Raw genomic sequence first — 15,961 nt, 5'->3', positions numbered from 1 at the left:
TTGAAAATATTAGAGAGGGCTGTAATAGTTAACATGGGTAAACCTCAACCACGAGAGACAAAATGTGAAGGAAAAAACAACAGTAAATCCCATTTAAAGTATTAATTTGCAAATAATGGTGGAAAATAAATATTAGGTCAATACCAAAAGTTCATCTTAACACTTGGTTATGTACCCATTGTTGGCAATAATGGAGGCCAAACGTTTTTTGTAACTCTTCAGATAAGTGATGTTTTGGGGCTGTCATTGGGCAACACGGACGTTCCACCCCCCTTACAGATTGTTTATGGGGCTAAGACCTGGAGAGTGGCTAGTCCACTGCAGGATCCTTAAAATGCTTCCTATGAAGTAATGACTCCTTTGTTGTTCTGGCTATGTGTTTGGGATCATTGTCATGGTGAAAGACCCAGACATTACTCATCTTCAATACTCTTGCTGATGGAAGGAGAGATGGAAGGAGATTTTCACAAAAAATCTCTCGAAACATGCTCTCATTCATTTTTTTTTACGCGGATCAGTTTCTTTGCAGAAAAACAGCCCCAAAGCATGATGTGTCCACCTCCAAGCTTCACAGTGTGTATGGTGTTCTTTGGATGCAATTTAGTATTCTTCCTCCTCAAAGCAGGAGAACTTGTAGTTCTACCAAAGAGTTATATTTTGGTTTCATCTGACCATTACAAATTTTCCCATCCAAATGCTCTCTTGCGAAACGCAGAAGGGCCTGAACTTGTACTGGCTTAAGCAGGGAGACATGAACGGCAGTTCACGATTTGAGTCCTTGGCGGTGTTACCGATAGTAGCCTTTGTTACTGTGGTCCCAGCTTTTTCTAAGTCATTCACCACGTCCCCCCATGTGTTTCTGTAATTTATGCTCACTGTTCGTATTATAATTTTGAGCCGCACTACACTATTCAATGAGCCAATGCTAATGTTATTTATGTATCTATCTTTAAAAATATTTTAATTTGGAAAATTGAGTAGCACCACTTGGTCATGATTGACATGTGCGCATGTTGAAAAATATTAACAGTTGCGGACATAGTCAGCAAACTAGAGTCTTCATCGCGACACAGTTTTTTCCTTTTCTGCACTATATATACACCAAGTGTAAATATTTTAATGCTTTGTCCTCCTTTAGCAAGTCATAGCTGTATTAGTGTACATTTGCTTTTCGTATGTTGCTATTAAAAACCTCCACAGTCATATTTGGCTCAACGTTATGTTTACCCAATGTAGTTTCCCCACTTTGCCTCACAATTGGCATATTTATTTTTTATTTATAAGCATAAAAAAAACAAAAAACAAAAAAAAAAAACCAAACTTCTGTATCTAATTGTGAAAATGTTGAATCACTTGAGTTTTGATTATAATACAACAAAATGTCACTATTTTTGTAAATTAGTTCACAAAACAATGTTTTTGTTTAATGTTAACCAAATCCTGAACTACAATCAACATTTCTAAAGGAGAAAATAGAGTAAATAAATGACCGACTCTGATAAAAATTCAGAAAGTACAAGTCTTCTTGACCCATTTTTTGAGTGCACTGTACTGTGCTTTGCAAGAATCTTTAAGGCAGAAACTCATAATTTAATTATGTACGCAGACTCTCCATAGAGGCAGTCCTTTCTTATTTTTTCCCCCAACGTTTCAGAAATTCTAGTCCTAAATCCTTTTTGTCCAAAATACATTTGAGTCCTTGATAGAGATGTCCCGAACATTCTCGGATTCCTTAACCGCCAGGGTTTTAGGGGCACCACTACCTGTGGTGTGTTTTGGTCAAGTACTGTAATGTTTAAACAGTAAACATAATTTCTAGTGTCTGACACATACTGTAAATTTAAACCAAAACATGATTATTTTCAAACAAATCATACAGGAGGTAAGCAAACCAAATATGCTCGGTCTACTTGAGAAGTGTGAACGGATTATCACGGCAACTGACAGTTATCGTCTCCCATGTGGAAACAGGCTCAACTCCACAGGTATTTGGTCGTAAGTAGGTTAAGCCAAGAAATGGGTTGCGATTGTCAACACACAAATCTTTATCAAAACACACAGGGACAGCTTGGTCTCATGTGTTTACTTTGTATTACATTGGAAGCCATCTGTAACACTACAGTACCATATGGATAGCCGTCAACAGAGCCCTGGACTAAGTCCAGTAAGCAGGCTCACTTGCTTGAGAGCGCAAGGTTAGGGCAGAGCTGTTAGCGCTGTGACGTGCTAATCCTCCCAGAAAAAAAGAGCTTCTGACTATTTCATGTCCTGCACATTTAACGGTTTACTCCAATCAATGCCAGAAATGCCTCTTCATAAATTACAACTTCGTTTACCAGCTCGGTGGCCTTGGGGGTATGGCGCCCGCCCCGAGACTGGGAGGTTGTGGTTCAAGCCTTAGCCGAGTCATGCCTAAGACATTGGTACCCGTTGCCTCCCTGCTTGGCGTTTAGGTTGGAATTGGGAGGTTTAGTCACCTAATGACTCCCAACACCTGGGTTGAGCTGGAACCCCCTCCGCTGAATCAATCTACCAAAAAGAGTTTCTATGGGGATATGGCTGTGGTATATATATACAACTTTATTTAGACCTCACAATTGAGGTCTAAATAAAATGGAAGCTAGAGCTCTTGTTGGTGATAGGAAGGAGTGGAGAGGTGTTGTGAAAGGATAGTGGGATTGGGGACTTGTTCTAAAGGAGGGGCTGGGCACCTTTATGATGCGGCAGGGTTAAACCAGTAAAAGCTGCTGTTGAACAGAAGAGTGTGTTGTGTCACCCTGACTCGAGTGACATGGCCGCTTTCTTGTGTCCTGTTTCATCTGGAGGGACAAAATCACGACCAACTTAAATGCCGAGGTGCCTAATTTGTTTGGGTGCTTGGGCATTTGGGTTGGCCATGGTCCAAAAATGTTTGTGTGTGTTTTTTGCTATTTAGCCCTTTATTTTCTTTGCTTTTGTATGTCTTGCTCACTGGATACAATCTTGATTTTCATGTGTAGGATTAAATAATTTACAGCGTTACAGCAAGGCGAATAAGTATTTAGTCAACCACTAATCGTACAAGTTCTCCCACTTGAAAATATTAGAGAGCCCTGTAATAGTCAACATGAGTAAACCTCAACCATTAAAGTATTTATTTGCAAATCATGGTGGAAAATAAATATTAGGTCAATACCAAAAGTTCATCTTAATACTTGGTTATATACCCATTGTTGGCACATCAGCTTCAAACAACATAATTTTTCATGGTATTTGCAAGCGAACAGCAACTCAAGCCATCCATTTTTCTTGTTGCATGGACCTTTTTTAACAAGCAGGATTACCTATAGATCGTTTATTTTATTCAAAAGGAGTAGCGGATAGACTTAATGTATAAGTCAAAGCAAGACAATAAAAAAGTTGTATAATACATTTTTAATTTCATTTTCTTGAACTGCCACATGATAAATACAAATTAGGTTAATTTTTTTGTAAATCCACTGCCTACACAGACACGATACTCACTGCACATCTCTGATTCTAATAATGCTATTAGAGCTTAAACGTTTGTTATGAAAACTCAAGTTGCATAGGTCTAGGGACATTAACCCTTAAAATGTTCTTCAAATTACAATAATGAGCTCTGTGTAGCTCCACCAGCCTACAGACTAAGAATTCTGATTAGCTCTTCATTGGTTTATGTTGAATAAAGGAGCAAAGTTTACATGTGTTTATTTATCTGGAAGTAGCAGACATTAAACATATTGTAAATACAATTTTGGATTTTTTTTTCCCTTTGAAATCCTTCCATCCATCCATTATCTTCGCTTTTCCGGGTCGGGTCGCGGGGGAAGCAGCCTTAACAGGGGAGCCCAGACCTTCCTATTCCCAGCCAATTCTTCCAGCTCATCCGACGGGAACCCGAGGCTTTCCCGGGCCAGCTTAGAGACATAGTCGCTCCAGCGTGTCCTGGGTCGTCCCCGGGGCCTCCTGCCGATAGGACACGCTCAGAACACCTAACGAGGGAGGCGTCCACCTCAACTGGCTCCTCTCAATGCGGAGGAGCAGTGGCTCTACATCAAGCCCCTCCCGGATGAATGAGCTTTTCAACTTATCTCTTGTTTCTGGGATCATGTTCTTTTGGGAATAACCCACCGTTCATGACCACAGGTGAGGGTAGGAACATAGATCGAGAGCTTTGCCTTTCGGCACAGGGTCCCTAGACGGCAGACGCTGCACCGACCTGTCTGTCGATCTCCCGTTCCATACTACATTAGCCAACAGCACCACAGAGATGCAATGCTGAGGCCCCCAAACCGGAATCCTTCCCCACCTAGTCTGTGCCTAGAAATTCTGTTCATAAAAGTTATGAACAGAATCAGGTGCCAAAAGGCAGCCCTGGCAGAGTCCAACTCCCACTGGAAACGAATCCGACTTAATGCCGGAAATGCGGACCAGACTAGGGCACCGGGCATACAGGGAACGCAGAGACCAGATAAGACTGTGCGGTACCCAATACTCCCGGAGCACCCCCCACAATAATTGTAGAAACTAAAGGAATCTATTTCATAAAATTCACCTATCACATGATTATTTTTTTAACCTAACCTCCGCGTTATACAAGTGATATTTGCACCAAGTATAAAAAAAATCTGTGTCTGTTTCATTAAAATGAGCAATCATTAAATCAAATATTATTCATGAAGAAATGTTGCCAACTGTACCTTAAACATTTGTTTGACTTTTTGTCGAGGCAAGTTGACGTTGAGTTTGTGCAGGAGCTGAAGGACTTCACTGATGCTTAAGCTCCCATCGCCATTTTTATCTGCCTCAGTAAAAGTCTGTTTGAGCCACGTGATAGAACAGGAAGTTAGGGAAAATTTGTTGGAATATACATTTTTACTTCAAAAAGCCAGGACAAGAAATCTAGTCTTGGAGTAGATTGTTATTTATATGCAACAACAAGTCAGTATGCACTGGAATGAAAGGATATTGGTCTCGGGTACGCTGCCTTTTTGCCAGGCTGTCCTCGTCACTGATACCAGCCATCAGGTATTTGAGGCCTGTTATCCATGTTCGTGCTTCCTCACCGGCACCAGACACAAGATCAAGAGACTCCATGTGCTCGCCGTAGTACAAAGTGAAGCAACAATTGGGATCAAAGCTGCCTTCAGAGTATCGCTGGAATATCTCCGACTGCTTTCCCTCACACACCTCCCGGATGGAATCTATAGAAACTGATGCAGGAAACAAAAGAATAATTGTATTTAGTGAAACAAAAACCTTGATAGTATGTCAATGTAAACCCTTTAAACCGAAAAGGTCAAAATTTAGTTTTTGTAGGGATGCAAAATAGTTTGTTTCCCATTAATACGAAAAACTGATAAAATCTTGCTGCTACGGAGTGATTTCTTTGAATGGGGTAATGTGGATTATTAGATGTCACTGTATGGAGTATTCCAACAGAAAAATAGGTAAAAAGCACAAATAAGAAAATAAACCAAGGAGACCCAAAGTGATCAAAATGTACCATTTTACTTTTTGTTTTTTTCCCTAGCTTTTTGAGGGCTTGGGCTACCCATAGCAGCAAGAAGGCAAACAATTATGTCAGCTCTCTTTCGCTAAAGCTCATGTTATGTAAAATACATGTTAATGCCTCGACCTACACGTATTTTTTTAAAATGCATCTATATATGATAGTTCATGTATTTTGCTTATCATTTGAATCAATGTTGTATTTTTTTTAAGGAATGATTTTTTATCACTATGAAGCACTTAATGCACACTGTCCCTTTAACAGTAAAAATCACAAATTCAAAATATTTTATGTGTGTCTCTATTTTTGTCATCCCTTAAAACCACTTTTAACCATGTAAACATTTCTGACTTAATCAATTAATCAATCAAGCATTACTTACTTTGTAGAACCACAATGGTGACATATGAATTGTGTAGAAAGTGCATATTTAAATAAATATGGGTTTGTTCATGACATGAATACTATTGTGTTGTTCTGCAAAAATCAAAAAATTCTATACATAGTACAAATGCAAAATTACTGAAGATCATGCATGCCTTGGCTACGAAAAATACATAAATCCTTATCAAGTGTCATGGTACAAAATTCTGGAGCGAGGCTTTTAACTAAGACAAGAAAGTTTGATCACATTACCCCTATTTTAGCTATCCTGCATAGGCTCCCTGTTAGCTTAAGATGTGATTTTAAGGTTCTGTTGGTAGTTTACAAAATCATGCATGGACTTGCACCCTCACATCTTTCGGATTTAATTTCCCCCTATGTTCCGGTCCGGAGCCTTCGCTCTGAAAATGCTGGTCTAATAGTAATCCCAGGAGCCAAGAAGAGATCCGCAGGTTTGAGAGCGTTCTCCATTGGGGGCCTGGTACTGTGAAATGCTCTTCCGCATGAGATTTGATCTGCAACCTCAGTGGAAATGTTTAAATCTAATCTTAAAACACACTTCTATTCTATAGCATATGAATAACCTATGTTTTATGTTGACAATATCTGTTTATTATTTGTTATTGCAACATCCATATGGTACTGTAGTGTTTTTGAGTTTTTCCTTGCCCTCATGTAGGTTTTACATCGGGGGATGGTGTAATAATAGTCTGTGGTTTGCAATAATCTGTGGTCTCTGCAGCCCTTTGAGACTTCCTGTGATTAAGGGCTATACAGAAAAACATGACTTGACTTGACTAGCTGTAAACATTAGTTATCTATAATAAATTATAATAAATGTACAAACGCTGATAGATAAAATAAAACTACAAGGATAAAACAAAACAATGGACAATGTGTCATATAGGGCTCGTCAAAGTGATGTATATTAAGCAAATTTATACTGGTGATGATTTGTCAAAGTAGTACAAACTATCTAAATATGTACACTATTATTTAAGGGCATCTTTATACAGATGACAGTAAAGAAAATAAAGCATTATGTGACAATAAAGACACTTGTGTGCCGACTCGGCCTGTAACTGTCAATCTCAATTAAATCTGTCTTCAAGCACAAACACACATTACGAGTGCGGCAAAAAACATTTTATAATCAATCGACTGACTTATTTTTTACATACCAATTTTCATTGTTTTTAAATACACCAATGAACACCATATGAGGAGGCAAAATGTCCTGGTGCCGAATAGCGCACTGAACACAGTAAAACCAGTTCACCTCGTGACAGTACCACCAATATGCAATACCTTTACATGCTGCATGAGGAGAGCACTGTCCTTTCATAACAGCCCAGGAAGAATAAAACACTGCTGACATATTTGCCTATACATTATTCATTGGTCTTGCAGAACTTTCAATTATGCACTATACTACACAAAAACGTAACCTAACCTTTCCAGTGCATAATATTGTTTCAATGAGATCGTTGAGATGCTGCTGCCGTATACTATATCCCATTCCCCACATTTGATTTTCACTAGAATGTTTCTCCACAGGATTGCTCATACATAAAACAAATACATACCCCAGGTCATTTCGAGGTGAGTTGATTTTACAGTATTGGACATTGCGTAAAGAGACTTGAAGAGTACCTGCAGTGCCTCAACGAATGAACTGGCATCATTCACAAATTTCTTGTTTTTATATCTAGTTTGGCTGAATTTTAGTTAAAGGGACACTGTGTAATATTTGACCAATATGTGTAGTTGTATTGTGTAGTGCAACCGAAAACAAGTCCTACAAAGCACAAGGAAGAATACAAACCATGGAGACTCAAATCGACCAAACTAACATGATTTTTTTTCTCATTTTTTTCCCCAGCCTTTCACAAACTTTTTAGTTTTGACGGTATCGGTAGCAGCGAAAATGCAAAAAAATCATGTCAGCTCCCTTTAGGTGAGTGTCAAGTTAGGTAAAATAAATACACATTTCTTGACCTGTGATTAGTTTAAAGCATGCTTGCGTATATGGTCATTCATGTGTTTTTGCTTGTTATTCAGATTATCATTTTAGTTAAAAAAAATTCTGATAAATTCTTTTTTTTTATTAGAATACAGATGACCCTTTAGATCGGATGTGTCTACAAATCTCACGCAAAAATTAAAAAAATACTTTGGCTTGGGTAACTGCAGCGTAAGCGCAAAAGTAAAGGTGCGCCATTGACTTTAAAAAGAACTAATAATATTTAATGGATGAGTCTGTGATACTTCAATAGATTTTTCTTTTTCAATTTCTATTTTTAATGAGTTTTTTTTTCAAACTGTAAAACATCTGCTGATTCAATTGAGTGAATAATTAATTTCATTACATACTTTTTTAAAGAAGAGAGAGAGGAAGGAATGTGAACCGAACTTCTGAAAAGAGATAATCCAAGTTTGGATTTACAAATCTTTAAATTTCCAATTGCACAACCTGCTTGATAGAAACTGAGTTCTTTATGACATTTTAAAACGAACCTTGAGACTGGGCAAAACTAGTAGATTTTATTTTTAAAGAAAATAATAATAAAAAATCTTGGATGTTCCACTACATGACTGAATGCAATAGGGGACACTTAATTAAGGATCTTGGTAAATCAGGCTTAAAGGCATATTTGACTCAAGCGATTCCAAGTTAATCTGCTTTTGAACTTTTATATTCACCTTTGTTAAAAATAGGCTTTTATTAGTTTTTTGTATGTTACGATGAGTTGTGGCTATCAGACATTAAAAGACCAGTGAATAAAAATTGAACTAGTGAGCTGTCCCAATTACATTTGTTAAATAATGTTTTTACGGGGTTAAAAGGTTTTAAGCCAAAAAATTGTCCTTGTGGTATTTAAACTAATAAAGTAATTACTCCTGTACAGAATTTGTAAAATGTTTAACCCACTATCAGAGAATTGAGGGTCGTGCATTTTGGTTACTCATGATTTGTCATTCTGGAAGTCAAAACGATAAATGATTGCTCCCAAATGAGAAATTTTACTTTAAGTATTACAATAAATGTACTTGAGTTTTTATATGTATGACTCAAACAGTCGATATTATGCCCAATGAAGTGTCAAAGGTTCTTTGTTGTGTGTTCAAACATAAATACAATCAGAAACAGCCAAGGCAGAAATGGCCGGTTGCACCATACATTTATACCACAAATACAGATGTGTACCGTATTATGATTACGAGAAATGCGGCACTAACTTTTAGCCTTTTCATTTTTGCGCGAAGGCCTCCAGCGGATGCAGGATTTGTGTTCGTCCAAATAGAAGAACCGCACCAGTCCCTTGGAGCTGCCACGGAGCTTCACCATCTGGGTCCCCATCTGCATGGAGCTCATACATTTTTCCACTGGAGGGAAAAACGAGCAAACAAGAAAGACTGCTGAGGGTGGAATACTGACGATAAGCAAATCAATCTGCCAAAAGTACACATGCCATGTTTTCTTTTCTTTTTTTTCCTGAAATAACATTATTGTGCATGATACAAAAAACCTGTAGCGCGGAACACATGCATTCGTTTCAATGAAGGGCATTGTATACAGTGAAGAGCTTGGTTATGCCATATACGCCAAGCAAAAAGCATTACCTCCCGTCTCGATTACTGTAATGCACTACTCTCCGGTCCTAAATCCAGAGTTTTGAGCTGGTACAAAATGCTGCAGCGAGGCTTTTGACTAAGACAAGAAAGTTAGATCACGTTACCCCAATTTTAGCTAATTTAGCATTGGCTCCCTGTTAGCTTAAGATGTGATTTTAAGGTTCTGTTGGTAGTATACAAAAGCATGCATGGACTTGCTCCCTCATATCTTTCAGATTTAATTTCCCCCTATATTCCGATCCGAAGCCTTCGCTCTGAAAATCCTGGTCTACTAGTGATCCCAAGAGCCAAGAAAAGATCCGCAGGTTCGAGAACGTTCTCCATTTGGGCCCCGGTGCTGTGGAATGCTCTTCCCCCTGAGATTCGATCTGCAACCTTAGTGGAACTGTTTAAATCTAATCTTAAAACACACTTCTATTCTATAGCATATGAGTAACCTATATTCTATGTTGACAATATCTGTTCATTCTTTGCTATTGCAACATCAATTGCAGCCTGGTCATCCTGGAAGGGGGATTACATCATGTGCGGTCCCTTCTCAAGGTTTCTTCATTTTTCTCATGTTGAGGTTTTTGAGTTTTTCCTTGCCCTCATATAGGTTTTAGATCAGGAGATGGTGTGATAATAGTCACTGGTTTGCAATAAACTGTGGTCTGTGCATCCCTTTGAGACTTCCTGTGATTAAGGGCTGTACAAATAAACATGACTTGACTTGACTTTTGTTTTGCATTATTTTTAGATTATTTTTGTGCAAATCCATCAACATAAAAAAAATATTATTTGCCACGCAGAAAACACGTCGAAAGGTCATTACCTTATTTTTGTGTGTAATGTAGTTTTAGTCAATTGGATAGTGATAAGCACCAAAGGCTACAGCTATGTTTAACTGGCCTGTGTTAGTCACATTTTATCCTACACCAAAAGTGCCACAAGTTAGACAAATTGACCGAGGACAATCGACTTTGGCCTGGACGGATCTATGGACACTAACAAAGATGTTATATAATGAAATTGTGAATATGTTTGATTTTCGAGAAGGTTTGTTCAAACCTCACTTTGTGTTTGCTGTTAAAAACGTAATATTGGAATATAATATTGTGAATGTGCTTAATTGCTGTTGAGATTGTCATGATTGTTTTCTGTTTTTTAGTGTCAATAAATTTGTTCAAACCATCAAAAAAAAAAAAAAAGTTAGACAAATTGTCAACTACTCATCTACACAGGTCCCAATTCACATTGTGAATATGACATGTCACAGAACCAAAATTGTAGCTTCACAGGCCCGTGCTGCAATTTTAGACCAAACAAAACTGAGGCCGGATTCTCTTCACCTGTCTTTTGCCAAATGAAAGGTAAATCCTGAATTTGTTGCTGTTGCAATGTTTACTCAAATGATTTGCTGTTCTATAAAAGGACAAACAAGACTATGCAAGGCTGTTGTTGTCAACAGTTTGAAAGAAAAAACGTTGGGGTGCCCAGTGTTGCCCCTGCTCCTCCCAGCAGCAGGAGCAAGGCTAATGTGTCTTCAAGCGATAATTTGATCAAAAATCCATTATGTATTACATCTAAGAAGAAAGTATATTCCAATAACAAGTCTAATAACATCCTTAGATATAATCAAGAGCCACCTAAAGTACAACATATCTGCTGCACAAACTCAGGTTCTTCACAATAAATATAACACAAGGTCCCTATATCATGTTTAGAGTTCAGGATGCACAGGAATCTCATTGACAATTAACAACAAACCATGTAAATGAAGGTTTTGCATTCCACCTGACATTAATCTGACAATGAGGAGCATTATAATAAATCAATTTGAGGATTCATCTGTTGTCGAGGATAGTTTGGTATGGTGACACCGTTGTGACCTCGGATAGCCCTGCTTGTAGCATTCCTGGCTCAACCGCAGCCTGTTGAGGGAATTAATACTGAATCCATCTCAGCGCCCAGGGCTAGTTCATTACAGGGTGCCAAGCAAGCCCACATACAGGCTTCACCACTCACACATCCCAAAAATAGGTCAGAGTGAACCGGAAACTGCGACCAAGACAAAACAGCATCCAGGGGGCTATCCAGTGACCAATGTTTGCCTATTTTGACCATGCTCTATAACTGAAATCAAAATATAAACATATTTGAGTAACCTTCACATTAATTTTGCTTCGGTGTGTAACATTTGCACCCTTTACTATACTTCTGTTCATCATAATGGTAGAAACTCATTCATTATATTCCCCTAAAATTTTCCTGGCCAAAACATGCAAATAACAGAAAATGTTACCGGCCAAAATTAAAAGCAGAAAACAGTGCTCGATAATTTGCACCCACAACCAAGAAAGTAAAACTCCCTAACCCAGAATCAGTTTTATACTAGAAAAGTAAAAAAAAAAAACAATTGTAAAATGTTGAACATCAGAAGATATTTTTTTTGCGTATCAAGTGGAATGTTTCATTGTGAAATAAAGAGAAAGATGTGTGTAGTTTTGTCTGTGCATGGCATTTTTCATGCACACAAAATCGACCACAGACTCCCGGAGGTGGAGTGATGATGTGGAATAGGTCCATGGGTCCAGTTATTTGACTTAAGCCATCAAATAGAAGCTCTTGCTCAGTCTTGAGGCGCTAACAAAAAACGCTAGCACTTGAATTAAATGTTTCAGTTGAAGTAGAGCTATTCAAATGCATGGGCATTGGCATTGCCAATTCATAGCATTATGAACAAAAATTACATTACATTTATTTTATGAGGAACTTCATAATAAAAAGGGAAATATATTTTTTTAAAAACATGCTTATTATTTGAAGTAAAAAACAATGCATGATAGTATGTGAGTGAGATGCAATCTGAATTTGAAAGTAAAAAAATAATTAGTGCACTTTAATGTAATTAGAACACTTGGTTTACTGGCCTATATATAACCATGTCAGTTTCATTCAGAAAAGGCACAAAAAGAACATGCAAACTCTACTCAAGGAGGCTGGTAGCTGGACCTAAAAACTCTGAGGCTCATCCACTAACCACCCACCTTGCCGCCTTTTCATACAAAATTTTCTGATAAAAAGATTGATTGTGACTAAATAGGTATTAGCAAATTATTTTGTCCTAACAATAATGTCTCTGCAACCTTAAGTGGCTAAGAAAAAAATGTTTATATAAATTCTAACATTTGCACACAAGTAAAACTTATTTGTAGAGGGAGGCATGCATACGCAAGATGACGGAAAAACAGGGATTTTTTTAAACTTTTGAGCCAAGTTTTTAACACACAAAGGCAACAACATCACAAAAAGTGTCATGCACTCTGCACCCATGACCCTTTAAGCTTTAATCCAAAAGTGGTGACAATTTCTTTCTCCTTTCTTTATCTCTTGTCTTTGATATCTTACCCATAAAGATATTACACCAATGTTGCTTTGTAAGCGGTGTGGGACAAAAGATCATATGCTTTAATGTGAGTCCAACACCTGTACAAGGTAAACCTATTGTAAAACCACCATAAGCTATCAAGATTAACATTAAAGGATTCATCTTCTCTTCTGCTTCTCGAGAGAACCGTTTCCAAATAAAGCAATGACCTACATCTACGTTTGAGTATTTGAATGGCATTAAAAGCAGAGCTGCTTGAGTCCACATTTAGCATAGCTACTTTAAGGAATTAGAAATAGGGGTCAGACTAAAGTAAGGTTAGAAACCTGCCTCTGTGATGGAAAGAATACTGTGAGTTAGCGTCTCCTGGTATACTCCCAGGATGAAGACCTTGTTAAATTACCCTACATCATCTAGGCACCAGGTTAAGCTCCAGGGATTGTTGCAGACCATATGGCGCTGACCCAATGCACATGCAGGTGAAATAGGTAATATACAGTTCTATCAAGCATATAATACCAGCGTAATAACCTACATCAAAGCCCACACAACTCTACATTCTACATATAAAAACAGTATTAATTGGCATACTTGGTTGATAGCTGACCTCGTTTGACTAATCTTGTCAACAGACAGACCAGCTTGTGACCTGGATTGTTGACACCTTGAGTTACAGTCTTAATGGTTTGCTAAACATAGAACATTAGGTGGTAACGAATACAATCCAAATGATTTACATCTTTCCCTCACTTATTTCAGAAAATTGTCAGCCACTTCTTCGGTAAAGGGTATCCTAAATTTAAAAGCAATTCCATTAGCAATAAAAAGTGTTCAGTGCCCAGACATAACTCCCTATAAGGAGAGCAGTTATTCGATCATTAATATTTCTAAATTGCGCATACGTCCTGAATCGTGTGGGCCAATCTAATGTTACAGGCACGAGACATGCTCACTTACAAAGGTAATATTATATTAAAAGTTTTCTTTGCACAGGAAATTACAGTTACTCTTAGTTTCTGATCATAAACTGAAGGTACTGTGCAATCCGGGAACAATGCAATGCAATTTCAAAGGCACCATTAGTCATTTAACAATTAAATTCACAAAATGACGACATAGCAACCAAATGTTCACCCATTAGTGGGCATATTTACATCCCAGCTCTTTAAATGATTTAGTCTATAAAAGCTCATTAAAAAGCTAATTTCATTAACAGAACAACTGACTTGTAAATATGTTCTATACATTAGGTATTAACTGTCCCTTTCAAGAATTTTAATGTGTTTTGTGGAAAACATAATCTAATTATGGGTAAATTGCTCGTGTTAATTATACAGTAAGAAGTCCTTGAAATTGCTCAATTTGGGTATTAAAATCTCCTGATTGATAAACGCGGATGGAAAAATAAATTACAGAAAACAATCTCAACTTTGCACAGAAAGCAAGTAAATCTGCTGACTGGGTGTTATCAAACCATCAATCATACGCTGCTCACCCATGTAGCCAAGCCTCCACTTTGAGAAGGCAAGAATGCTGCTGCCTATCCAAAAGAACTCATCCACCACATATGTTGATTTTGATTTAGCCACATCCTTGTCTTTAACTGAGAAGGCCCCTTTGGCCGGAGGTCCAGGGATGTCGATAGTGGCCACAGCGGCTGAGCACATCAGGACCGATGACATCGGGCCAATGGACAAGATGTTGCTTTTCCTGTGGCTACTCATTCCGAATAACAGCCGATTTTAAATCAAGTGAATGCTATTCCCTCGATCATCAGTCTTCCAAAAGGACAGGTTTATTGAGACTCAAGATCAAAATCTTGATTTTTCATCCGTAGCGCTGCTTTAGTCCAGTTTTTAATGTACGATCCAAAGAGGAGAAAAGCCAAGAAGAAGAATCAGTCAGACTGACAGTTTGGAATCAACAGTTGGTCAATAATCCTGAAATATTATTGCTTCAGCAATCCTGCTTATTGTACCGCCATCTCCCTAATATTTCTCCATTGCACTGTCCCACAAGATGAGAAAAATCTTCTGCAGCTGTTTGTTTTCAAATCCATTCTTTATCTCTGTTCTCTGCGATTATTTCTATCATATGCTCTGAAACTGCTGAGGCTTCCTGAAAGTAGCAGCAGAGTCAGGCAAGTGGATGAGATCTGGAAGCACAACACACAAATTGCCACTGCAAAATGTGTACGGTGGGTGGAAATCCTAAATCCCTTTGCAGCCCTAATCCTAGTCGCAGAGATTTACTAGTGGTGTGGATTGAAAGAGAATGACCCATTGACACAGTGAAAAGGCAAACTGTGAAATGAATGACTGTTGATATTAAAAATATAAATACACAAAAGCTTACTTAAAGGGAGACGAGGTATTTGCTATCATGGTCAGGCTGGTTTGTGTTTAGACCACTCTAACACCAACTCTGCATTACTGACAGATGTGGACGATTTCTCAGTCTAAGGGTTTGTACTAAGCATATATTCAAGTGGTGGGGGGCTGAATTCATGGTAGGGTTTAAACATTCAGTATATGTGCTTTTCCAGCTCAAATTTCCATAGCGCATATTCCTTCACAGGCATCAATTGTTGACTGAAACAGGTCAAGGTCCGATACGGTAGTCTGCACACAGTTGATGGTGTCAAAATATATTAGCTCTCTGGGGGAACGACTACCACGGTTACACTATATGAATTGGAAATGGGGGGATTTTGAACTAATTATGCATAAGGGTGCTGACAGAATCAACCTCAAAACTATTATGGAAAATATATAAGGCCTCATGGCAGCACGGCGGCGCAGTGGTTGGCACGTGTGCGGCACAGTTCTGAGGTCATGAGATCGAACCTTCTTTTGTGGAGTTTGCATGTTATCCCCGTGCTTGCGTGGGTTTCCTCCGGGCACTCGGGTTTCCTCCCACATTCCAAAAACATGCATGTCAGGTGAATTGGCTGGTCCAAATTGTCCCTAGGTGTGAATGAGCGGGCGAGTTGTCCGTCTCTGTGTGCCCTGCGACTGGTTGGCAACCAGTTCAGGGTGTCCCCTGCCCACTGCCCG

The 15,961-nt window shown here is 38.4% G+C and overlaps 1 protein-coding gene across 1 annotated transcript in view; it reads right to left on the bottom strand.

The window, feature by feature from the left end:
- The window catches only part of plch2a (phospholipase C, eta 2a), a 46,447-nt gene extending 31,402 nt beyond the window's left edge, over positions 1-15,045 (bottom strand). Inside the window, exons 1-4 of the mRNA XM_088330994.1 lie at positions 14,401-15,045; positions 9,140-9,286; positions 4,973-5,216; positions 4,704-4,833 (exon numbers count right to left, since the gene is read on the bottom strand). Coding sequence (XP_088187120.1) covers positions 4,704-4,833; positions 4,973-5,216; positions 9,140-9,286; positions 14,401-14,629 — 750 coding nt within the window. The 5' untranslated portion in view covers positions 14,630-15,045. The remainder of the gene's footprint in view (positions 1-4,703; positions 4,834-4,972; positions 5,217-9,139; positions 9,287-14,400) is intronic.
- Between the last annotated feature and the right edge of the window lie 916 nt (positions 15,046-15,961).

This window comes from Urocampus carinirostris, chromosome 3, assembly GCF_059441175.1.
Source record: "Urocampus carinirostris isolate Australia breed hairy pipefish chromosome 3, RoL_Ucar_1.0, whole genome shotgun sequence".
In the NCBI taxonomy this organism is placed as follows: Eukaryota; Metazoa; Chordata; class Actinopteri; order Syngnathiformes; family Syngnathidae; genus Urocampus; species Urocampus carinirostris.
Note: the sequence above shows the minus strand (reverse complement) of the source record. Positions and strands in the feature narration are given on the sequence as shown.